Below are 27,397 nucleotides of genomic sequence, written 5' to 3'. Positions count from 1 at the left end.
TAGGCATCCAACTGAAAGGGAACTGGCTTATTATGGCACTTTCATAGACTCAGCATTAAATATTGCCACCTCAGCAAGATAAAATTTGAATATCAATATTAGTCAAGGTTGTCACATGTCATGTAAATTATAAATTTCTAACCCACTGAACCAAGTAATAAGTATGCAATTCATAGTCTGGTAGAAGGAGCTGATGAAAACCAGAGCTATTTTTGTCATCAGATGAGTGAGTATTCTGAATGTTTTTCCTAAGGACAAAATGTGCTCCTCCATAATGGGATAAGAGCCACTCTAAAATGAGAAGTCGATCTCACTTGGATGCATTTTACTGGAAAACGCTCACCAGGGGTCAATTCCTGCTCCAACTGGTTAGAGAACTAAGCAGACCGTGATATGTCATCACCAGATTCCATTCAAGGATTAATGGCTCCAAAGTACAAGATGCCTCTCTAAGTCTTCCTGTAATGTTACACCCAAGGGTGACTTTTCCCACTATTCCAGTCCCCTTTGCACACCGAGGGTCAGAGGATGGCTTTTCACAAGCCTCAGAAGAACAGGCACATGCATAATCCTGTACATGTTCTAAATCATCACTCTTGGTTCAGGCCAAGTCATAGCACTTGTGGGACCAACCAAAACAGAAGCTCGCCTGCCTTGGAGCTGGTCGGGTAGCAAGAGATGGAATTTATTTAAAGCTGTCTTTCACCACAAGTGAAGACTGCAATGTCCCTGAAAAGATATTGTCTGATTCTGCTACTAATAAGGCTCAAATGACCTTGAAAGGCTCAGGGATTTCTGTAATTCTCCACTCCATTTATAAAGGGCTGCAACAATGAGATTGTAGGACAGTGCCTGTGGCCTTCACAAATCAGAGCTGAGGAGTCAGGAGCAGAGCTGTGAAACTTGACCTCCTCTGTACCACAGCAGGCTATCAGCTCACCTGCAAATTCATCTTTAAGGTACAGTGTGTTGAGCTTGTGTTGTTTGATGTGGGAACAGCTCACATTTGGAACTGGGAATTGTGATATACTCCTTATACTATGTCTTGTGTTGGCCACTTGGGCTCATTTTCTCCCCAGTTTGCATCTGTTTGAGAATAGATTTAGATAGATGCTTTCCATCTCTGATTTCTGTGTGTGAACAATGCATAGATTTCAAGTTAAAGGGTATGGAAAAAAAAAAACCCAACAGAAATTAGTGTCGATCTCACTGAGCAAATTTCTCTAAAGATTAAGTAAAATACAAAATATATCCCATATTGATTGATGGATAACTTAGTCCCAAGGAAACATTCACTATAGCTCCCCAAACTATGGAGTCTTCTTGGAAAACTATCAGGAGGGTTAATCTTTAATTTGGGGTTTTTACGTGACTAAGTAACCTAGGACTTAAGAAATTAAACCGTAGAATTTTTTTTTTTTAATTTCTATGATTGGCCATTATGTAGTCACTTGTTATACAGACATAACAGAGCCTCACACATAGTCAAAGATTAATAAATGTTACTTGATTAAACTAATATTTATTTAAGAGGGAGTTACTCTTTGAGTGTAAATTAATCTCTAAAGTAAATTTAAGAATTGCCATCAGAATTATGACTTTTCAAGTTGGATATGAGTTACTGCAAATAAACTAATCCTCTCAATACATATAAACTTTAGTTAAAAAAAAAGTTGGGGTGCCTGGGTAGCTCAGTGGGTTCAGGCCTCTGCCTTCGGCTCAGGTCATGATCCCGGGGTCCTGGGATTGAGCCCTGCATCGGGCTCTCTGCTTAGCGGGGAGCCTGCTTCCCCTTCTCTCTCTGCCTGTCTTTCTGCCTACTTGTGATCTCTGTCTGTCAAATAAATAAATGAAATCTTAAAAAAACAAAAAAAGCTTTTGTTATGGGGGATGCAGAAAAAGAGAGCTATTCATTTATCAGAGGACAGCCCCCTTTTGCTAAAGGCCTAATTATTGATATTTGTCCTTTCTTTATGTGCAAGGCAGCCAGATATTCTCATTTGGGGTGAAGAAACTGAAATACAAAGCCCCTGTAATGTTGAAAACACAGATTATTCCCTTGAACTTGATGCTGATAGATTTCCCTGACTATTAGAGCTGGAAGGAAACAGTGAACCTCAATTCACAGATGAGGAGAATGAAGTAGAATTTATTTAAAACTGTCTCTCATCACAAGTAAGGTTGCAATGTCCCTGAAAAGATACTGTCTGGATCTGCTATTAATTAGGATCAAATGACCTTAAAGGGCTCAGGAATTTCTGTAATTTCCTCCACTCCATATAAAAAAGGCTGCCACTGGGCACCTGGGTGGCTTAGTGTTCTGCCTTTGGCTCAGGTCATGATCTCTGGGTCCTAGGATCTAGCCCCAAATCCTGCTCTGAGTTCAACAGGGAGCCTGCTTCCTCCCCTCCTCCTCTGTCTGCCTCTCTGCCTGCTTGTGATTTCTCTTTCTATCAAATAAGTAAGTAAAATCTTTTTTTAAAAAATGGCTGCCACAATGAGACTGTAGGACAGTGCCAACCTTTGACAAAATCTAAAAAAGAAACATTTTAAACAGGAAATGACATTCATAAAATAAAAACATTTGAATATATATATGTGAAATAACTATATCTTAGTGATAATATGCTTGAAATAGCTATAAGCCAAATATCATCCAAAGAAAATAGGAGAAATAGAAGTTATAACTGGCCCTTTCAGAATATCCAGTTAGATCCCTGAACATTTCTTTTTACTTATTTCAGACTACATATCTTTCCTATTAGCAAAAGCATGCCATAAAACTGGTTAAAGTTCATGTTTGTTTAAATGATGAGTTCTTTTTACACGTGAAGCATTATTTAATTAAAGGACAAACTGACTGTAAATCAGCATACCATCATTTGCTTATTCATTAATTCAACAAATTTAAATGCCAACTACTTTCTTTTTAACACATTTTCATTTAAATTCAATTAATTAACATACAATGTAGTATTGATTTCAGAGGTACAGGCCTGTGATTCTTCAGTCTTACATAATACCCAGTGCTCATTACATCACATGCCCTCCTTAATGTCCATCACCGTTACCCCTTCCCTCCACCCTTCTTCCCTCCAGAAATCCTAGGTTCGTTTCCTATGATTAAGAGTCTCTCATGGTTTGTCTCCCTCTCTGGTTTATCTTGTTTATTTTTTTCTTCTCTTACCCTATGATCCTCTGTTTGGTTTCTTAAATTTCAGTGAGATCATATGATAATTGTCTTTCTCTGACTGACTTATTTTGCTGGACATAACACCCTCTAGTTCCATCCACATCATTGCAAATAAGTGCCAAATACTTTCCATGGTCGATCTTGGGGTATGTTCCTCTGAGTACAAGACCAGAAGCTGGGCTTGTGCCTTTTCACTAACAGCTGAATACATTGGCCTTTTTTGCCCTAGTGGAAACCGAAAGTACTTTTTTAGCAGAGGGTCTCTAAGTCCACCAACACTCATGTAACCAGAGGGAAATATTACACACTCAATATTTAATGCAATTATACTTTAGGAGTTTAAGTTCCAGATATACTTGTACATATGAGAAAATTTATAATTCGGTGCAATTTTTTGTTAATACACTCAGACAGGATTTAATTTAGATATCCATCAATATAAGAATGATTAAATAAATAATAACATATCCCTTAAAAATGGGGAGCATAAAAAACAATGTGGGCTGGTAAAGAAATACCTTCTTATGTGAAAAAAGCAAAAGGCAGAACAACATATGTAGTATTGTCCTACTTGTAAAAAGGAAAATGTTATATACACATATGTATGTGTACATATACTTTCATGAAAATGGAAATAACATCATTAATAGCAGATATCTTCAGGAAATAAGCCTACCAGCAGTGGGGAAGGAGGAGACATCCTTGTAGTTTTGTATCTTTCAGTACTTTTTAAAGTGTTGTGCTATATACATACCTTTTTTAAAAATGCAGTTTTAGAAGGCCATCTTTGCTAATAATGTAAAACTTTGTAATCCATTGGCCAAATTATTTGGGAGATTTTATGTTGAGAAATATTGAATACATTATGGCATGAATGATTATCCAAATATATGGACCATCACAACAAAAAGATACAAAGGAAAAACACTATCCTATAATATTCAAGGGAAAAAAGAAAGTGAATGCTTCTCTAAGTCTCCATATTTCTCCTCTCAAATGTCTTGTTTTCTTCAATAACACCAAGATGCCAGTTGCTTGATATTCTTGTCAGCCCTACTCAGTGTTCCTTCCTCCCAGTCCAAAATTACTGCTGAATTTGTGTATTTCAATACAGTTGCCTCTCACACCTCTTGAGTTTCCAAGGAATTATGCTTTATTGATCACAATGATCCAGCTTATTTAGAAAGCACGTTCTGTAAGACAGAAATTAGGAAGAACACCATCATGACTTATTTTCACTCAACAGGGCAATAGAGATGATAAAAGAGGATTTGTTCCAGATATCCCATTTGCTAAAAGGGAAAAAACATTTTGGAAACAATGATTTAGGGAAGTTGGAATCTGGTTAAAGCCTACTTTTTTAAAAAGATACACAGCCTATTTTTTGTTCAGAAAAAAACTAACAATGATTAGTAGTGCCAGGCACTGGGCTGGAAATTTGGCAAAGGTGGGGAGGAGAGAATCAGTATTTTAGCCAAATTTTGTTTTAATCAACTTACCTTTCAAAGTTTTTAATAGGAATAGAATGTAAGATTTGCTAAAGAAGTTATCATTTGTAGCTCAAAATTCTTTGGAGATTTTTAAAAATAAAGACATTTATTTATTTATTTAAGATTTTTATTTATTTATTTGACAGATCACAAGTAGGCAGAGAGGCAGGCAGAGAGAGAGAGGAAGAGGAGGCAGGTTCCCTGCTGAGCAGAGGGCCCGATGCAGGGCTCGATCCCAGGACCCTGGGACCATGACCTGAGCTGAAGGCAGAGGCTTTAACCCACTGAGCCACCCAGGCGCCCCAAGACATTTATTTATTATTTATTTGAGAGACAGTGTGCATGCACAAGGAGGGGGAGGGGCAGAGGAAGAAGTGGACTCCCCACTTAGCAAGGAGCCCGTCAGGGTGATCAATTCCCAGATGGGGAATCAAGATCTGAGCCAAAAGCAGACACTTAACCGACTGAATCACCCAGGTGCCCCTCTTTGGAGATTTTTAATTGACCAGATAAATGGTGTCAGCACAAGAGAATCATAGGTGTTTTGACTAATGGACAAGCAAGTCCAAAATGCATTGTGTGAAGAGCACCCCAAATCAAGCAGCATCCTGGCTTCAGAGTAGTTCAGAGTCCAGCTAATGGGACAAGCACGTGGAGACCTGGCACCTACTCCTACCTCAGCCAGGTGTGGAAGCTCTTCGTGCTTCAAAGGAGTTGGGAAGATGCAGACCCAGGGGCTTCTCTGTGCGTGGCAGGATGGTCTTAATGACCTCTCAGTTCCTTCCCAGCCACAGTTAGGTGGAGAGCAAACGGAACCACTAGAAGGTGACCAATATAAACCTGTAGTGGTTAGCAGTAACCTGAGAGGTGGAGGAGGCTAAATTCTGTTTGATTTTGCTTTGTGATGTTTTATTTAACTCTACATGTGCCTGGTGTATTTTTGTCCTGGAATCTAAGGCATAGCTACATGACTCATGAGGAACTCAGGCTTTCCCTACTGGTACCTATAAGGTTCAAAAACTGGTGACCAAAAGACCAACTCTACCAACGGACATGTTCTGATATTTCATACAATATTTTAAAACATCTTAAATTAACTATTAACATTTTAAAATAAGGAGATTATACACATTTTTAAAAATCAAGATTTCCAACTTCTCTTGGAAAATGAATATCTGATAACACTGGAACAGTGTTCCACTGGCAATATTCAGTTGGAGCTGACTGGTGTGTCTTCTTCAAATGGACCAAATGGACCATATGTTCTAGAATTTACCACAAAGCCTTCTAAACACATCTAGGCCAATAATAATAATAATAAAATAAACACACCTAGAACACACAGGCGTCTGAATCTGTGATTTGTAGGTAATCAACATTATGTATATAGATTAGACAGCCCAGGATTTTATTAAGTATTTATTATGTCAAATGCTAAATATTTATCACAGAAGCTTTTTCAGCTGAAAACTGATTAACCTCATGAAAGTACATTTAATTTCATTTTACAGATGGAGAACTGAGACTTAGTTCTGTTTTTGGGGAGAGATGTAGAGGTCTCCTAACTCCTAGCTCAGGGTTCTCTGTTTCAAGGCTCCAGGGCAGGATATCTTCGTGTGCATTTGAAAACATTCCTCACCCAGAGAATAGCCCATAGCTCTTAACTGTCCATAGCTTGAGAGGTATGCTTTTGTATAAAGACTATTATCTAACTTTTTATTAAAGTCATTTTGGGTTTAGACAGAGTTGCAAACCTGCCACCCAGTTTACTCGAATAACATCTTACATGCCAGATACACTTAACAAAACTCTGAAATTAATATTCATACAATAAAATTAACTGCAGACTATTTGAACGCACTTTTTCCACTAACATTTTTTTTTTTCCTGTTCCAGGATCCAATCCAAGATAATAGCTATTGGTATCATTAAATGAGATAATTTTCAAGATCTCATTAGCAACTGCAACTTGCTCATTGTTACTAATAAATGATGTGAGCAGCTGATGAGTAAACAGATGAGGGATGAGTGTTTTTCCTTGAACCAGCTATTATGTTAAGTGTCTTGGGTGGTAATCTCATTTAATTCTTAGAACAATTTTTTTTATATGAGAAACTTAATCTTTAGAAAGGCTATGTTTCCCAAGGTCACATGAACTCAAAGCCCCTTCTTTACTCATATAATTATTAGTTATTTGAATAATAATTGTTGATGTCCCTCTATGATGACTTAGTATCATCCCAATTAATTCAAATAAACCCCATAGAAAATAACACGGCTGAGTTATTACAGACACATTCAATGCAAACATTTTTCATATACATCAACTTTTAGTTAAAAGTTCTAACTACTCAAGAACTCATTCATACTTTCCCAAGTGGCCTTTTATTTCACCTGTGCCTTTTCTTAAGACCAGAATATCATACTGCGGGCAAAATCTGAGGTAGCTTTGAAGGACATTAATTGGAGAAACTCAAGACTTAAACTCAAATAACCCAACTGGATTCAGAAGGCAAATAAAAGTAAAAAATATAAAATATTTATAAAAATATAAAAAATAAGTAAAAAATAAAATAAAATAGTGTTTTTTTTCTGAAAAGGTGCTATGCTGAAGAGAGCCACTTTCACATAATGCTCCAAATTCCATATGTGAAGGAGGAGAAGAGAAGTAAATTCACTCTACTCTTTGTCCAGTGGGGCCTGAAGGTGGGATGGGAGGACAAACCCATCAAAGCATCTCAGGCCCATAATCCTGCTGTCATCTTAGCAACTGAACCTAGAAACATCATTCCTAAAGATATTTTCACTAAAGGTGGAAAAGACTACTTGAAAAGAAATGGGATGATGTCTGTGTCCCCCAGCAGCTGTAGAGGCAGAATCTCCAGGTGATAGAACCAGCATTTGGCAGAATAGTGAGAATGTTACAATTTACTAGGTGCTGGAAATATCAGTGGAACAAGGACTTTTGTTTTAGTCCTTATCATGCCACACATAAAACTGATAATAGTGGGCACCTGACAAAGATACTGGAAAGGAGAAGGATCAGTGACATACACAGGTTTTAAATCTGGGCAAGGTTTCAATTCCAGCTCCATCACTTTTGAAGAAGTGACCCTGGGCAGCAATGACCTTGGGCAATGGTTGGCCTCTTTGTACCTCCTCTGTCAAATGTGGGTAGGAACAAGGTTGTAAGAATTAAATGCAAGATGTAAATCACTTTGAAGAGTAAAGAGTATTCAGTAAGTACTCAATAAAAGGTATAAAACTAAGCCACAAATCATAAACTAGCAGCCCACCAGCCAGTAGGTAAATGTGTGGCAGCAAGTTTTACTGGCCCATGGTGGGGGGTGGTCTGTTCCATCCTGAACTCACTTCTACTCTTTGTTGTCCCACCAGGGCTGAGTATCCACTCCCAAAACCTTATTGTCTAGCTTAAAGAAGAGAAATAACTCTTTGTATTCATGTTTTTTAATGAAAATTAAGCTTAAAAAAGATAAGAACAGTGAATCTGATATATATTTTTAAAGGAGGGGAAGTAGATACTATTCCTAAGTGTTGATTACGAAAATAACCAGAACAATTCATTTATGTGAACTTCTGGCCACAAGAGTTATTTAAATTTGCTGCTCCTGAGTTTTGAGGCATTGGGGGTAAAAGACAACACAGCTATCTGGGTATCAAGAAAAATAAATTGTTCTATATTCTTAGAGAATCTCAGGATTAGAGGGAACCAAAAATAAATCAGAAACACACACAAGCACTTGAGAAGTCTATTCCTCTCCAATCTGCATATACCATGAGAAGAAAGCAGCAAACTGAAATGTAGAAAGGATGAATGTAAAGATCTAAACTTGGGTTTATAAAAATTTCACTTGCACAAGAACAGAATGAAGGCATTTGAGTTTGAAAATTTCCTCATTAAAAAAAAATAGGAACTTCATCTCAAATTCTTTAAATGTGACTCAGGATATTTCAGCTCTGCACATTCCTTGATATTTCTATTTTGTGACTATATAGCACCACTGACTATTAAACACTCCTGTCCCAGAAGAGATCACAGCAGCTTTCCCTTCCTTTTGGTCCCACTCAGGTTAACTTGGGAAAGTAATGCCTTTTCATTCTCATTAGAGCATCTATCAGGGCAGTACCAAATCCATAGAGCATATAGTTGGTGGTTTTCTCTGTCTAGACCAGCTGCAGGTGCCAAGAGTGACTGTCTGCTTGGGTTTCCCATCAATACCCCCAGGGAAAACTGGACTGTTTATTTTCTGTTCCCTGCCTTATTTTGACATTCTTAAATACATTGTGCATCACTCACTGAATGTTATTATAGGATCTGACCACAAAGATCCCCAAATATAACATCTTAAATGATGTAAGAGTGAAACTCATCACCAAGAGCTTTTGCTAAAGGCTTCTTTGTATGCAGTCCAACACTGGACCTTGGACAAGAAGGAAAGCATCTTATCCCTGAGATCTAAGGCTGTCTAATTCTGACAGCCCAGCAACAGAAATAAATAAACCTTAAATACGTGCTGAGTCAATAAGGACCAAAGTATTTCATATCATGCATAAACTAAAGACAATAACTTATTTAGGTGGTGGTTCAAATTCAGTTAACACTTCTAATCTCTCACCAGGAGCAGGACAACAGATTGTGAGTTTCCCCAAGGGCAAGCATGTACTGGGTTAGTAGATGAACATTTAGGGAATGAATGGCAGTGTATTTGGAACTTTCATCTATATTACCGCATTTCAGCTCCACTACATGGATAGTAAAACTGAGAGGTCAGAGTAACAAAGGGCTTATTATGCAAAGTCACAAAAATGACAACAGTCCTCTGTTCTCCTTCTCATTCCCTGGCCATCCTGTTTGTCAGAGCATAGCCTCCAGATCTGGTGAGTGAGGTGGGATTGCAGTTGTGTTTGGCAGGTGGGACAGCTCTCTCCACACATCCCCGAGTGGGTGAGGTGAGACTTGGTGAAAAGTTCCAATTTAGTTGCTTCAGAGATAATAGCAACAGAAGGACTAACCAACAAGAGCGGTATCCCATGCTCAGGAAAAGGGCTATACATAGAAACTCGGTAAAAGGAAGCAGACAGAGAGAAAGTGAAATAGTTCAGGATGCCCTGCAGGGAGAGCACAGGGAAGAGGTTTTGAGAAAAGCTGAAGAAGAAAACCAAAACCAAACAAACAAACAAAACAAAAACAAAAACAAAAAAACCCAGTGGGTCAAAGCTACAGATAGAGAATGCATCCCTTAAAAAGGGCAATGATGGACCCCTCAGACTTCATCCTTCTTTTGGCTGGCACAGTTTTCAACTCCTTCTTGAATGAGGTATCTCCTCAGAAAACGTCAGTGCCCACCACTCTCTATCACTCTAGACCAGTAACTTCACTCCTATATGAGGCCAGCCTGGTCACTGAGAATACCTAAATTCATGACTCTTCCTGAAGTCCTTCCAAAATTCACAGCCTCAAAAGTGCTTCCTAACCCAATGGGAACAAGAAGCAGAACCAGCACATATCAGATTCTTTCAGAGCCTGCTGCCCGATTTCCTTTAGGGTCACCCTGATTTAATTTATTCCTTTAGTGTATGGACACCAACCTGCTTTCATCTGTTTCTCTTAACCTAGGTCATAATTATGCAACATTGTGTCTGCTAGAATAAATCTTCCTTCCATATCTTCACTCCAAAGGGGTGAATATGAAATGACATGATGATGTGAGTAAACTTTGTGCCTGCATAGGCTTCTTCATTTTTTTTTAATGAAAAATTATTTAGAAAAATGTTAATTCTTAATTTCAAGAAAAGAAAAAAGTTCCAGGGGCACCTGGGTGGCTTAGTGGTTAAGTGTCTGCCTTTGGCTCACGATGTCATGATCTCGGGGTCCTGGAATGAGTCCTGCATAGGGCTCTTGTTTGGCCAGAAGCCTACTTCTCCTTCCCCCTCTTCCCTGCTTGTTTTCCCTCTTTCGCTGTGATTCTCTCTGTCAAATAAATAAATAAAATATTTTTTAAAAAAGGAAAAGGTATGGGGCGCCTCGGTGGCTCAGTGGGTTAAGCCTTTGCCTTCAACTCAGGTCATGATCTCAGGGTCCTGGGATTGAGTCCTACATCGAGCTCTCTGCTCGGCGGCAGGGAACCTGCTTCCTCCTCTCTCTCTGCCTACTTGTGATCTCTCTCTGTCAAATAAATAAATAAAATCTTTAAAAAAAATGAAAAAATAAAAACTTCTAGTGAGTACCTTTTTAACCAAACTGTCCTTTCTGTGAATTCTGAATATCTAATATGAACTTAAAATGTTCAGGAGCATTTTGTAATAAAGGAATGTGTGAATAAGTCATGCATTACTTTTGGTCTACTTAAGTTGCAAGTTTGCAAGTTTGCCTGTTCTAAGCAGGCACTATTTTCTTATCTAGTATTTATACAGGTAGAGTCACATGAGGAAAATGAGAAAACTTAAGAGAACTCTGCAGCTTGAACTTAATCTGTAAGAAACACAATTGCTATAGAGGAACACACACCTATACTGTAGTTCTATGAATGTTGGTATATATGTATGTGTGTGTGTATATATATATATATATATATATATATATATATATATAAATTTTTAAAAGATTTTATTTACTTATTTGAAAGGCAAAGAGAAAAACAGTGAGAGAGGGAATACAAGCAGGGGAAGCAGGCTTCCTGACAAACAGGCAGCCCGATGTGGGGCTCAATCCCAGGACCGTGGGATCATGAACTGAGCCGAAGGCAGTTGCTTAACTACTGAGCCACCCAGGTGCCCCTGCTGGTATATATTTTTAATAACTTTTTAAATATCAAGCGACTAAGAATTTATTAGAATTCCATACACTGAATCCATTAGCATGGGGGAGAAAATAAATGGGAAATATGCCCTTAAAAGATGGAGCATGTGCTATCTACAGGCTGGAGCTTCAGAACTCAAGTAAGGCTTAGAGAAAACCTGGAGAGTCTCTCTGGGGCACAACAACCTCCGGAGACTACAGTAGGCCAATAGGCTTGAGCATGTCCCCTACTCAAAAACTGCAAAAAGTCACACTGCAGACCTTCCCTCAGCATCTGAGATACTTCAGAAAGGCTGTTGGCAATTCCAGGCCAGCTCCTTTTGGAAAAAGAGGTTGACAAAGGCCGTTTAATTTAATAAAGAATTACTAAGAACCTATTATATATTTCAAGATTCCAAAAACAATAACAAAACAGTAAGGTCCGGGTCCTTCCCAATTTCCAGTTGGGGCCAAAGCTCTTCTCTGAGGAGGTTTTCACCAGCAGTCAGAGGACTTTTTCTGCAGCCTTTTGCATCTGCCTGCCTGCCACAGCTACTAGGATCTGGAAAATGAGTCATGTTCACATAAGAAGTGAACATTTTTGAGAATTAAACATGCACTTTCATGGGACACATACACATGCCACACAAGCTTGCTCTAGACGTGGCCATTTCCAGATATGGTAAACATTTCTTGTGATAAGAATCTCAGAGCCAAGAGCATCCACTTTGAAAATGGACAGATCTAGGTTCAAATTCTCACAATTCCATGTGCAAGTATAAAGAGATAGGCAAATTCTCTCAGTTTCCTCATCTGAACAATGAGTGTAGAGTCACCCAGTTCCCAGAGTTGCAAGAAGGATCAAATGCAAGTGTGTATAGAAGGCCTATCACATATTATGTGCTCAATAAACGGTAAAGGTTATTGTTATCTGTGAGGAAAGATGGAAAGGGTATAACATCTGTTGATTACCTATTTGTCATATACTGTGTTTAGAGCTTCTGACGTATATTTCATTTGGTATACATACACACAACTGTGAAGTAACTGTTAAGAATCATTTCTTTAAGTTAAAATCATAACTATCATACAAATATAAAATGAACATGAGTCAAATCTTTTGTTTTTCAGGGGATGAACAATCAATATATTCGTCGAGAAGTCTTCTGCTGTGAAACTTGTCATGAGCTCAAAAGCTTCTGGGAAAAAGAAATTAGCAAACAGACTTGTTACAGGGAACTGGAGGAAGATCGTCAGGGAAGGAGCGCCCTGAGAAAGTATGTGGATTATTTCTCTATTATTTTTTAATAATAATGCAATGCATTATTATTAAATTTGTTTGATTGAATTTTCTGTAGAAATATACCAGATGTGAATGCAATTATAAGAATGCAATTATTCAATATGATATGGTAAAGTCAGTGAGGTCATGAAAAGAAAGGAAAACAGTACCCAGAAGAAGTTTATTATATTCACGGGTCTCAGAGACAGGGCCACAGAGGAAGCACCAGATCTTGCCCAGGTGTCAAAAGACAGAAGCATGGTGGAAATCTAAGCCAGAACTTTTACTGGAGTTTCTGAACAAAAGGCAAGTCAGAGTAAACAGTTCGCTAATTTGAATCATCTCAGAGGGCTTTGGGCTACCAATGTGGTTTCTAGTTGTCTGGTACCTAGCCCTGGGATAATTTAGGAAAGGGGAAATATGGCTTCATATGTGAGAGTTAGAGGTCATTGGGGCCCAGACGCAGGATTGGTTGACATGTTCACAGCAAGCCTTTGGTAGCTCTAAGAAAAGGCTAGTCCTTTCCATGGCCAGCAAGTTTCTTAAGATGTCAAAACATCATAAAGTATGGAAAATTCAAGACATGATTAGTTAATATACTTATTCCGTCTTTCCACCACCTATACCAGGGTTTTTCAACCTAGCACTTTGATATTTAGAGCCAGATAATTCTTGGGGGGGGGGGAGTCCTGTGCTTTGTAAGATGTTTAGCAACATCCCTCAAAACATTACAGTCCAGTAGGACTCCCCTACTCGTTATGACAACAAAAATATCTGCTGATGTTACCAAATATTGCCTAGAGGGCAAAGTCACTCCTTATTGAGAACCAGTGACTTATAGATAAGGATAAGCCTTTTTATAGATCAATAAAAATGAGATTCTGTTATTTATATCTTGATAAACTGAAAATTTGTTTTCCTCACCTCTCCTCTGTTGCAATCCCCAGCACATGAGGTACACTAAATTTCAAGGTTAGGTCAACATATATAAGTATAAAAGATATTACATTTGGGATGATATATATTAATATTCTGGGGAGAGGAAAATGTGGTCTTCTTCTCTTTGGCAAGTAAACTTGATATTCTTGCCAAGGAATCTGCTGAAGGGAAACATATACTTACATGAGGTCACATGTGTCAACATTACTCTGAATAAAAGAACCAGCACCTGCCTTCCCATGTGCAAAGCTTTGGAACAGACAGAACAACTCACTGTTTGAGAAACTACCTGGGTTCTCTCTCCCTAAAATGGGAAACAGCCCAGTGAGGCTGTCTGTTTTGCTAAGATGCCTACTCACAATGTAGTGGCAGCTGAGTATTCTGCTAGTCACAAGGCACTAAGCCTTCATGTTTCTGATCATGCTGAGCTGAAAACATGTAATTCACATGTGTTGAATCAACTTAACTTCTAAAAATCTTTATTAGCTCTGGAGGAGAAATAACTTCTCTCCATAGCCAAAGAAGAGCTCTGCCACCATTCTAGCTACATTCCTGTTTATCCAGCAAGCTAAATCAGGCTTTTCTACATGCAGAAGAGTCGCATATTAGAGCATCCAGTCCTGGTGACTCCAGGGGAGTGAGGAAAGTCAGTTGTGTGGTTCCTGCCTTCTTCCATCCTCCAAGTCTTGGACCACAAGCCAGTGAGAGCCAAATCCCAGCATGAACTCTTTGTATATTTTCCCTTCCAGAACTCTCAAGATATGGAATTAGAAGCATAATTTGTAATATTTTATTTTTATCAGAATATATACACAATCTATCTATATATGCAAGAAAAAGATTAAAATAAAATACACTAAGATAATAAGAACAATTAATTTTGATTGGTGGAATGACAGATTTTAGTGTATAAGCCCCCCCCCCCAGTTTTTCCAAAGTTTCTACAAAGGTGTTCTGCCATTTTGTAATTAGGCAAAATAAAGTTATGAAAAAGACAACCAATTGCAAATGGTCCATGGAACAAATGCATTTACAAATAATTAAATAATTTTTTAAATTTTAAAATAAGTTAAGCAAATAATTCTCCAGATTCCCATGTGGCCCAGAAATGACCCCTTCCAAGTTGGGGCAGTTTTCTCTCCCTTCTATAACAAACAGAATAAATCTTCAAAATGTGCTCATCATGAAACATTTCATCATTGTGTCCCACAAATAAATGTTTAAATATGTGAACAGAGCCTCTGCATTGAAAATCTTAAGGGACAGGGGAATAGAGGCAACTTCCTGGGGTTCTCCAATCTGTTCTGGAGTCTCACTTACCAAAGCTATTTCCCTTATCAACTATGGATTAAAAAACTCAAAAGCTTTCTTATTTTGGTTAACAGTGAATGAAAACTAGTGGTTTTGTCATCCCAGATTTATTTTTCACACCAATACTAGAATGTTGGAATATTGGTTTAAATCCTGCTGATCTGAGCAAACAGTTTGAAACAGAATAATAGTGTACCTTTCAACATATACTTGCAGACCAATGAATGCCATAAACCCCAACGTCCCTATCCTAGCCCTGTGACCTATACTTCCCCATACTCCACTATACATAAGTACACACTCCCAACATACATACATAATACTCACACTCTTTTTTATTCTATTCTCCACTTATAAAAGGCAAATTCAAGCCACTATGCAATACAGAAATGTTCTAAGTGAACACTAGAAGACAAAAACCCTAAAATTCTCCACCAGTCCCTTTTCTGGTAGAACAAAATCAATATTTCCTTATATTCTCTGCCGGTCTAACAAGCAAGACTTGTGCCAAAGCTGGGTAGAGAGGAAACAGACATGCTTGTTAGCATACTACTGCACAGAAGAATTCAGACAGAGCTGCAGAGCATCTATTTACCCTGGTAACTGATGTAGCTGGCAGAGGCCTTGGAGGTGAGATCATGAAGCAAGATGAATGACCCCAGAAACATAAACCCCTTACTTCCTCTGAGTGTGGCCAGAAAGAAGCAATGCAAGAGGAATAGGATTGGTCAATAGATAAGTTGAAAACTGTTTGCAAATAACTGATGGAGACAATTTGATGCAGTATAGGTGTGATGACTAAACCTCCTTGTTTGGGGAACAGTCCAGGTAAACACCTATCATTTATTATAATTACAGACTATGATTTGCCCTTTTATTTTAAAATTATTTCAGTTTAGATGATAAATGACATGGACACCTAAGTGTAAATGATCAGCCTGCAGCTATAACTGAGAAATTGTGCAGGCCTTATATTTTAAAAAAATAGTGTTTTAGTATAAATATGGTTTCAAAATACCTCTTCAGAATATAAGAGAATTCACAGCATCAGGTAGATATTAAATCTGGAGGACTTGAGTGGTCACTTCAGGACCACTCCTCTCCCTCTGCTTGATTTCTGCTTATCAGTTGTGTCATTCAGGATGCTTTCAGCCGCAGGTAACAAAATATCCAACTCATAATCTCCTAGCTGGATGAAATCATTATCCTAAATCTGTTATAAAATAAGATTTAGTATAGAAAGAGCACCACTGAGAAAAAAATTCAGTTTTTTCATTCAAACTGAGGTGGGGAATGTGATTAGTAAACTGACTTGTTCAAATCATTATGCCAAGGCTGTCATCCTGTGTTGGTTATTGGAGCTCTGCCCCACAATCAGGCCAGTGAGCTGCAGGTCACAAGGAAACCAGGATCAAGCCCATCTCTCCTTACTAAGGAAAAACTAGTATAAAGGTATATCTGTTATTCTACTGGAATAGAAGTGGCAAAATCATTGTCTGACCTTTCATATTCAAACAAAAGTACAGAGATTGTAATGAAGTACCAAGATTCGAAATGGGAGATCAAGAACTCAATAAACTATAAACTCTTTGATGACTGGAATTATTTACTACTCTACATATTGTAGTAACCCCAGAAGTACTCTATTCAGAGCTCCTTCAAGGTAGCTTGCAATGAGACACAGGGCTGGCAGAGAGCTCTAGCTGCCACCCTTCTGGATCCATCACTGAGCTTGAGTTAAGGCCAAACTTAACCCTGACTGAGCATGGCAGAGGAAACTAGTTCTGGGCAGTTCCTGCATGACACAGCTCCTTTGCTAGGCACCTTGCCCAGGGCCTCCCCCTCAACCTAGCCCCAGCTTTTTTAGCACTGTGCTGTGGGTTGGAGCTCTTCATCCCCACAATTTTTTTTTCCTCCCTCTCTTTCCACAGGGATCAGGCCAGCATGGAAGTCTGAAGACTGCCTGACTACTTCAGTTCATTCTTCACCTTTATTTTTCATGGGTGATTCCTCCAAGTCTGCTTCTTGGAGCATCCAAACTGATACACATATTTAGTGCCTCATACATGATAGAAAAAATCTGATTTTGTCCCAGCTTCTCTTCACTGCTTTCCAGTAAGGATGTTACAATTCTAGTTTAAGAATCTCAGAAAAAAATCATGCTTTCTAGTCAAACCCCAAACTTACCAGGGAGAATCTGTGATCCTATATATTAACTACAACTCCTCCACAAATCAGATGAATCTAGAATAATAAATAGTAAATTTTGTTTGGTCTCCATTTGAAAAGTGAGGTCAATATTTGTAGGATTAAGAGAAAAAGTTATCTTCAAGTTTCAAATGCCAGTTGTATTGCTCCTCTACTGTATCTCAATCTGTACCAATTTTTGAGCTTTACCTTTCTCATATTGACCTTTCTTACTACAAAATAAAAGGTCTGTATATGCACTTATATTCACCACTTTACTGAGAACCCAAGATAAATGGCAGCAACACAGTGATAAATAATGTTGATCAGAAAGGGGCAGCAAACAGTCTAAATATTCAGAAAACAAGATTTAAAGAGAACTTGGGTAGGTAGCTCTATCTGAAGCTCTATCTGAATCCTTTGCCATCTGGCAATAAATAGTGTTATAGCTGTCATAAAAAGTGCATAAATGTATTATGAACCCCAAATTCCTAAGCTCTGTTTCTAGAATAAATTTATCATTCCAAATACATTAATTTGGTGAGAAGCAGAGGGCAAGATTTGATGGGTATGATATTTATTGGGGGAAACACCTGTGAGAGAAAAGTAGGGAGGAAGTTGTGGTGTACTAACAAATGTTTAAAAACTGGCTCTCTGTGGAAAAAAAAATGTACATGTGTATATACCTACGTAAGTTTATCATAAATTTCACAGGTATAAAGCATGTGTAGCACACATTTACAAATATTAAGAAAATATGCAATGTTCTTTATTATAAATTCCATATACCTAACTGATTTTCATAGTATGCTTTTATCGGTTTATGCCAACCTCTTTCATCTACAGCCAATCTATAGTTGCAGTTCAACCACAATTTGACAAAATTGGATGAGTTTTTCATTACTATTAATTTAACAAATAAGTTAGATCATCAAGGATAGTTTTCTAGTACTGGAAGAATATTTACACAACTTATATGTATGTAATGATTTATTTGTTTGATATTTATAATGTAATAGCTATACACACAGCACAGTTCTAAATTTAATCTGCAATATTAAAATTGTCTTCATCACTTTAAAAGTCTAGATGAGGGGTCAATAAATATTTTTTATAAGGACAAGTTCATAAATTTTGAGGGGGAGCATGTGGTCTCTGTTGCATCTACTCAGTTCTGTCACTGTCATGTGAAAGCAGCCTTAGACAATATGTAAACAAAGGGTCAGAACTATATTTCAATGAAACTTTATTTATTTACAAACACGGGCAACTGGCCAGATTTATAGTCTTTGCCAACATCCATGTTGTAAATGGTTTATTTCAAGCTATCGATGTGACATCAGTGAAGATGAGTTGAGAAGGCAATGGCACTCCATCATATGATAATTTCACCATTTAAAGATAATAGGCCTAAATAACCTGAAGATAACAGATTATTGTAAAACGCAGTAAAATAACTAGAAAGTGAATTTCACACAGTTATTACTGTTTTTAATAAAAGTAATATAATATTAAATTAATAGTATTAATAAATTTAATAGATTAAAATTAATATAATTTAATTGTAACTTTACAGTTTACTTTTAGTAATGTTTATATATAATAATGAGCTTCCAAAATCCCTAAAAAATTAAGAATTATCCTCACAAACTAATAGCACACCCCTAAGAAGAGTCAGAGAAATTAAGGAGAGTCAGAGAAAGGGAAGGAAGTGGAGCTGGGTAGGCATCAGGGCAAACCTAATAAAGTTTTGGCCAGACTAATGGGAAGTCCCTGAGCCAAAGGCAACTGTTCAAAGAAGCTCTGTATCTTGCAGAAAGAGGCCTGCATTGGTACCTCTGCTGTGCTCAGTCACTGGCTGAGAGTAGCCCAAGAAAAGTTTGACCTTGGTGCAAATGCTTGGAGCAGATGTAGATGGGAAGTAGCTGCAGATGGGGTCAGCTATGCTCCCCACAGCAGCATCTCTCAGTGACACATTTTCATGCCCACTACATCCAGAAAAAGTAAAGTCCCTTTAATTAGTGAATGAGTTCATATCACAGTAAGAATTTCATCCAGTTCCATGAAATACACAGATAGCAATGTATTTAAAAACAAATAGTCAGTCATTAGTGAACTTTAAAAGATCTCAGAGACAAAAGTCATGTAACTTTGGAGGCAAATTTATTTAAAGAACCTTTCAGAAATCCTTAATAAGGGGAGCTTGTGAACCTAAAGATTGGTTGCAAGTTGAAATAGAAGGTACATACTTAATAAGCATAATGAAGAAATAACAACTTGTGAAAATTACTAAAAGGTGGATATCAACAGAAGGTCATATAAGCTCAATAAATCATCACTTCCCAAGTAAAGTGTGCAAAAAGCTGTGGGGCAACTGCCTGGCTACAAGAGAACAGCCATTCCATGTTTTATCTCCCCTTTAAACAAGTAAACTGTTATTTTTATGTCCATCACTTTAATTTAATTTGAGGTAGAATGAGGATATAACCATGTCTTAACATTATTTTCAACTTTCAATTCTTGGCTGTTAATGTGCTTAAGCAACAATTCTAACTAACAACAGCCAGATACTCCATAGTCTTTAAATTCTTTCCTGGGTCTATAATTGAGCAGAGTTTTAAGTGAGAATCTTCCAGAAATCCATTAGTAGTAGGTGCCTAAAGCCTTCAAAATACTTATACCCTCTAACTTACTTTTCTCTAGGAATTCTCCAAGGAAAATAGACAGGTATATTAAGAGAGTATTAAGCATTATTATACTCATTTTAGGACTATTTAAAGGGTGAAAAATTAAGGTTAAATCCAAATTTTTAAATTCTTCTTCATATATTCTGATTTCCCTGCAATAAGCATGCATTACTTTGCTTTAGCAATGTTATGAACTGAATTGTATCCCCTCAAATTCATGCTGAAGTCCTAACCCCCGGTATCTCAGAATGTGACTGTATTTGTTTATAGGGCCTTTAAGAGAGGTGACCTGCTTAAAAGGAGAACTTTAGCGTCTGCATGATCCAATCTGATTAATGTCCTTATAAGAAGAGGAGATTAGGATGCACGAAGGGACACCAGGAATGGGTACACACCCAGAGGAAAGGCCACATGAGAATGAAGCAAAAAGGCTATCTGCAAGCAAAGGAGAGAGGCATTGAGAGAAAACCAAATCTACTGACACCTTGATCAAGGACTTCCAGCCTCCAGAGCTATGAGAAAATAAATTTCTGTTGTTTAAGACCCCCAGACTATGTTATTTTGTTATGGCTGCTCTAGTAAACTAATAATATTTACCCAATCTTTTCATTTTGGTTATTTTTATATCTATGTAATGAACACAAGTGCATATATATATACACACACATACATACATATGTATACACTTTTTTAATTCAAGTATCACAAAAAGTCATATAATTAGAAGTGAGTATCCTTCTTACTTAGGCTCCTAGACCTACTGTCCAGGGAAAGCTGTCAAGTTCTTTGTATACCTTTCTCCAAAGCTTCAATTTGAATAAGCAAATAAATATGTGTGCTATATTTTTATGCAAAATGAGACTATACTATCTTCACTAATTTGCACTTTTTTTTTTTTTTAACTTACCTGGAAGCTTTTCTACATAAGTGCAACCAGTTCTTCTTTAATGCTTTCCGTTATAATGATGTTAACAATTGATTCAATCAATCACATCAAAGAACACCGGTTGTTTTTCATTTTCTGGCTGTTCTAAATGTTCTAAAAAGAATACTTGCACATACATTTTTGCATACACGGATAAGAATTATGGAATAAGTTCATAAAAATGAAAATCTAAAGTCAAAAGATGAGTTCTTTGTTGTTTTTTTAAATTTTGACTTCCTGACTTCTTGTTTTGCAAAGATGTTGTATTAATTTAAACTCACACCCTGAGTATGGGAGTGCCAATTTCTATAGTTGCTCACACTGTGTGTTGTCAAACTCTTAATCATTGTTAATCTGACAGGTGAAAAATGGCATCTCACTGTTTTAAACTGAATTTTTTAAATTTCTTTTCAGTGTTCCAGAATTAAACTGAATTTAATTAATTACAAGTTTAGATGAAATCTTTTTATATGTATAAGAAACAGCTGGATTTCTTCTTCTGGTGCAGCCATTTAATATCCTCTGCCCATTTTACTATAGATTTTCTTTTTCTCAATTGATTTGAAAGCACCATGCATTTCTTTTCATGTGTACATACAGTTCTGTGAGTTTTTGACAGATGCTTAGAGTCATGTAATTACCACAATCAAGATACAGTATAGTCCCATCACTCTGAAAAATCCCCACATGCTGCTCCTTTGTGGTCAATTCCTCCATTACTTTCTAATCCCTGGCAACCAATGATCTGTTCTTTACCCCTATAGTTTTGCTTTTTCCAGAATTCCATAAATGAAGTATATAATATGTAGTCTCTTGAGTCTGGCTTTTCTCACTCAGCAAAATGTATTTGGGATTAATTATTGTTGTGCATATCAGTTGCCTATTCCTCATCGTTGCTGAGTATTATTCTGTTGTGTGGATGTATCGCAGTTTGGTGATCCACTCCCCACTGGAAGGACATTAGGGTCATTTCTGGTTTTTGATGATTACGAATAAAATTGCTGTAAACATTTGCATACAGATTTCTGTGGAACATAAGTCTCTGTTTCTCTTGAGTCTATACCCAGGATTAAGATTGCTGGGTCATATGGTAAATGCCAAACTATTTTCCCAACTGACTATACCATTTTGTATTTCTACCACAATGTAAAAGAATTTCAGTTACTCAACATCCTGACCAACACTTGATTTGAGTTTTGTTGTGAAGGTTTTTAAAATTTTGTTGGTTTTTTTTTTGGGAGGAGAGGATTAAGAAGGGACTCTTTTTGTTGTTTTCCTTTTTTGTTTGGGTCATTCTATGAGGCCAGTGTTACCTCATTGTAGTTTAATTTTCATTTTCCTAGTTATGCTAAGTATTAATTTTATTAATTAATTTTATTTTATTTATTAAAATAAAATATTTATATTATTTATTATTTATAAATATTAAAATATTTATATTATTAATTAATTAATTTTATTTTATTTATTAATTTTATGTGCTTATTTACCATCCATACAACTTCTTTGGCAAAATGTTTGTTCAAATTTTTTGCCCATTACATTGTTTATTTTCTTAACATTTAGTTTGAACTTTATATATTCTAGAAACAAGTCTCTTAATGGATTTGTGATTTGCAAATATGTTCTTCACTTATGGCTTGCCTTTTATTCCCTTTTATAGTGCCTCACAGAACAAATTTTTAATTTTTATAAAAATCCAAGTTTTCTTTTTTCTATGAATTATGCTTTTTGTGTTGTAGCTAAGAATTTTTCCCCTAACCCAAGGGAAATAATGGAGATGTTATTTTGTGGGGTTTTTTTTTTAGAAGTCTTAGTCTTACATTTTATATTTAGGTCTATGATCCATTTTGAGTTAATTTTGTGTAAGATGTGGAGTATGGATTAAAGTCCTTTTTTTTTTTTAAAGATTTCTTCCATTTACTTGAGAGAGAGAGCAGAGAGCACAAGCGGGGAGAGGGGAGAAGAGGGGCAGAAGGAAAAAAAGAAGCAGGGAGCCTGATGTGGGGTTCGATCCCAGGACCCTGAGATTATAACCCAAGCCAAAGACAGAAGCTTAACTGATGGAGCCACCCAGACACTCCTAAAGTCCATTTTAAAAAATATGAATGTATGATGCTTCAGCACCATTTCATGTTTGTTTGTTTGTTTTTTAAAGATTTTATTTATTTATTTGACAGAGAAAGACACAGCGAGAGAGGAAACACAACCAGGGGGAGTGAGAGAGGGAGAAGGAGGCTTCCTGCTGGGCAGGGACCCCAGTGTGGGGCTCAATCCCAGGACCCTGGGATCATGACCTGAGCCGAAGGCAGACACTTAACTGACAGGCACCCAGGCGCCCCACACCATTTGTTTAAAAAAAAAAAAAAAAAAAAATCTTTCCTCTATTGCCTTTGTTTCTTGTAAATAATCAATTGGCTGTATTTGGGTATATTTATTTCTGGACTCTATTCTGTTCCATTGACCTATTTGTCTGTTCCTTCACCAGTGCCATACTGTCTTGATTATGAAAACCTCTTAAGTCACAGAATAAAATAATGTGAGTCTTCCAACTTTCTTCTTCAAAGTTGTTCCTAATCTAGTCCTTTTGCCTTGCCATATAAAATTTAGAGTCAGCTTATCTACCAAAAAGTTCTTTCTGGGATTTTGTCTAATGTTACACTGAATCCACACATCAGTTTAGGAAGGAAAAATTTTCATACAACTATATATTCATAGACTTTTTTCATTTATCTATTTTTGTCTTCATTAATTTGTAAAATCCATTTGTTTCTCTTAAAAATATTTGTTAGAAGGAAAAACAAAAACAAAAAAAAAACAAAACAAAACAAAAAACCACCTCAATTGGACCAGCAGATATGGAAACAAAAGCACTAACCACTTGTATTTTTCTTCCCTCAGGCTCAGAGAAGAATGGAAACAGAGACTGGAGAAAAGGCTGCAGATGCTGGACACTCCTGATGAGAAGAAAAAGCAAGCAAGCACAGTGGGCTGAGAGCTGCCTGCTTCATCCACTGCAAATATAACAAACCACCAAGGGCACTCTTCTAGGAGAAAAATCTAACACCCAAGCTATGTTGATTTACTAACCAGGATACTCTCTTTGCTTTCCCATTTGTAAGGGATTTACATGTGAAACCTCCCCCAGTGCTAATGGGAGTCATTATCCAACTCAATCCTCTCTGCACAGGACAGAGTGACAGGCAATGTGACAGGGAAGCTCAGGTTATTTAATATAAAAAGCTCTTAGAATTAACACTCCCCAGGTAGTGTAATTTATTTCCATGTTTTCTTTTCATTTTCAAATCTGAATGTTTTATCTAAGCTTACCAAGGGCAATGACCTGGATGGGAATCTGGCTTCTCTGGATCTTCTGGAAAAACAGAGTCAATCTTTTCTTCCTGTCCTGCTTTTTGTGAATACAGAAATGCAACTACTTAAAAAAAAAAATAAGGCTATTATTATAAAAAGAATAATTTATTAACTATACAGTTTGAAAATGAATTGAACTAAGTATCTTTCTCTTCCCTTCATATGAATTTTTTTCTCATAAACATATTTAATTAGAAACATAAAACAAGATAATGTTTAATAAACTCTGTTGTGCCCTCACTGGAGTGTGCCCTGTGTTAACTCTTTCACGCCTGCTTTGGTTAGTCTCTGGTGTTAGAACAAGTGTCAGCTCCAGCTGTCCCCAGACACATTCTGGAGACACATTCTCAGACACTGTAGTCTCTTCTCAGTTCCAGAGCATGACCACAGAGCTGGGCAGGTTCTATCAATCACAGTAACTAGAGTTCTTCTGCCCACAGAATCCTCTCTGGGGGACAGGTACAGAGGCCCTGAGCACGAAGGAATGCTGATGGCCAGAGGGACCCAGGGGAGATAACCTGCCACAGTGCTGGGAAAGACATCCATCTCTCATTAACACCCTGTGGTAACAACATAAACTTCTTCCCTTGGAAAACTGACAGGACTTCTCAGAGCTAAGAGAACCATGGGGTGGCCAGAGGGTTGGAGATGTGATTCCATATCCCCACAGTTATGAGATCCAGACCCCTGCTACAGGTTCTTATCCAATTTGGATACAACATTTAAACAGTAATCGAAAGCTAGGAAAATCTGAGCAAAGTTTGGAGAAAGAGGCTAATAGTAAAAAAAATTTTAGTAAGGACAAAGAAGGATGGGAATATATATCATGTTACCTAACAATACAAAGTGGTCAGGGAAAGTTCCCTGGGAAATTGATATTTAAGCTGAGACCTATAAAAAAATGAGTAAGGGTCACACATTATATAATTTCATATAAGTGCATAAATCATTATATCATACAGGTTGGTGTGCTTTTATTAATTTTTTATTAACTGTTTTTCCTTGTTTTCACTGTCTTAACTTGTTTCCCCCTTTTTTTCCATTCCCTACTGTTGGCAACCCCTGTACCCCATAACCCATGTTAATAACCGGTATAAGTCCTCCTGTATTTTCCCCATGTTCACATAGGTATGTACAGACACACACATTCACACCCACACTTACACATTGACACAGGCATTCACAAATACACATGCATACTCACACACACACTACATCTAAAAGGCTTTGTGTGACTATGTTTGTGTGGTAATATTTTACAAAGTAAGATCATATGACACTTCTCTACATCTTGCTTTGCTGACTCAACCTTCCTCATATAAATGCTAGGTCAGTTTATCTCCAATTCCCATTTTTTTTTTTTTAAGATTTTATTTATTTATTTGACAGACAGAGATCACAAGTAGCAGAGAGGCAGGTAGAAAGAGAGGAGGAAGCAGGCTATCCGCGGAGCGGACAGCCCGATGCGGGGCTCGATCCCGGGACCCTGGGATCATGACCTGAGCCGAAGGCAGAGGCTTTAACCCACTGAGCCACCCAGGCGCCCCTCCAATTCCCATTTTTTAATGTGATCATATTATACCCTGATGTAGTTGTTCCATAATAAAGCCAACAATTCTTTTAGAGATGGACAGTCACATAATTTTCAGATTTTGTTCTTCAAACAATGTAGCAGCAAATACTCTTATTCAAAGAGTATTTATTTACTAATTTATTTATTCTATTAGTTCTGTGCTAGAAAATAGATTCCCAGGAATTGGAAGTGAGAACAAACAGTATTGTAGTTCCTACTTTTTAAATGATACTAGAATGCTTTCCAGAAAGGCTGGCAAATTTCCATTTGAACAAGCAGTTAATTAGAGTTTACCCTTCTCCCCGTATCACTGCCAGGAATAAGCATTATAGCATCATAGCTGCTCTTCATTTTTTCTAGTCTGAGGGATGATATCATTAGGTTTCTTTGACCCCTAGAGATTGGTTGTGGGGTTTTTTTGTCATTTGTTTGTTTTTTAGTTTAATTTTTTTTTTTTTGTCTGTGAATTGCTTAGTCAAACAGACCACCCATTTTTCTAAGGTTTGTCTTTTACATCAAAGTGTATAAACTATTTATACATTGTCAAACCTAACTCCTGGATTATCCTTTGCATTAGGAGTCTGGTAGAAATGAAACAGGAATTCAGCAAAGTGGCAGGATACAAAATCAACACACAGAGGTCAGTTGCATTTGTATACACTGAGCCAGAAGAGAAATCAAGGAATTGATCCCATTTAGAATTACACCCCAAATCATAAGATACTCAGGAATAAACCTAACAAAAGTATTAAAAGATCTGTGCTCTGAAAACTATAGAACACTTATTAAAGAAATTCAGGATGACACAAAAGAATGGAAAAATATTCCGTGCTCATGAATTGGAAGACCAAATGTTGTTAAGATGTCTGTGCTACCCAAAGCAATCTGCATATTCAGTGTAATCCCTAACAAAATATCATTGGCATTTTTCATAGAGCTAGAACAAACAATCCAAAAATTTGTATGAAACCAAAAAAGACCCTGAATAATAGCCAAAGGCATGTTGAAGAAGAAAACCAAAGCTGGGGGTATCACAATGTCGGACTTCAAGCTATTTTACAAAGTTGTGATCATCAAGACAGTATGATAGTGGCACAAAGACAGGAACACAGATCACTGGAACGGAATATAGAACCTACCAATGGACCCTCTACTCTATGACCAACTAATCTTTGACAAATCGGAAAGAATATTCAATGGAAAAAGAGTCTCTTCAACAAATGGTGTTAAGAAAACTGGACAGCAACATGCAGAAGAATGATACTGGACCACTTGTTTACACCATACACAAAAATAAATTCCAAGTGGATGAAAGACCTAAATGTGAGACAGGAATCCATCAAAATCCTAGAGGAGAACCCAGGAAGCGACATCTTTGGCCTTAGCTGTAGTAACTTCTTGCTAGACATGTCTCAAAAGGCAAGGGAAACAAAAGCAAAAATTAGCGATTGGGACTTCATCAGGATAAAAATCTTTTTCACAGCAAAGGAAACAATCAACAAAACTAAGGACAACCTACAGAATGGGAGAAGATATTTGCACATCTTATAGATATTTGCACATCTAAAGGGCTAATATCCAAAATCTATAAAGAAATTATCTAAGTCAACACACAAACCCCAAAATTTCTGTCAAGAAA

The 27,397-nt window shown here is 37.1% G+C and overlaps 1 protein-coding gene across 1 annotated transcript; it reads left to right on the top strand.

Annotated features, from left to right (window-relative positions):
• The first annotated feature begins 557 nt into the window (after window positions 1–557).
• Window positions 558–24,376, top strand: FAM240B (family with sequence similarity 240 member B). The gene is made up of 3 exons (XM_082695019.1): window positions 558–959; window positions 12,614–12,759; window positions 23,715–24,376. Exons 2-3 carry the CDS (start codon window positions 12,617–12,619, stop codon window positions 23,806–23,808), a joined length of 237 nt encoding a protein of 78 aa, XP_082551145.1. The 5' UTR covers window positions 558–959; window positions 12,614–12,616; the 3' UTR covers window positions 23,809–24,376.
• The last annotated feature ends 3,021 nt before the right edge of the window (window positions 24,377–27,397 follow it).

Source organism: Mustela nivalis (assembly GCF_964662115.1).
Source record: "Mustela nivalis genome assembly, chromosome: 13".
NCBI classification, from domain to species: Eukaryota; Metazoa; Chordata; class Mammalia; order Carnivora; family Mustelidae; genus Mustela; species Mustela nivalis.
This window is presented reverse-complemented; position numbering and strand designations above follow the sequence as displayed.

Excerpts from the sequence above, each read along its gene's own strand:
- FAM240B (XM_082695019.1), top strand. The coding sequence starts at position 12,617 with ATGAACAATCAATATATTCGTCGAGAAGTCTTCTGCTGTGAAACTTGT. Across the intron at positions 12,760-23,714 it reads GGAAGGAGCGCCCTGAGAAA|GCTCAGAGAAGAATGGAAAC; the intron begins GTATGTGGATTA and ends TTCTTCCCTCAG.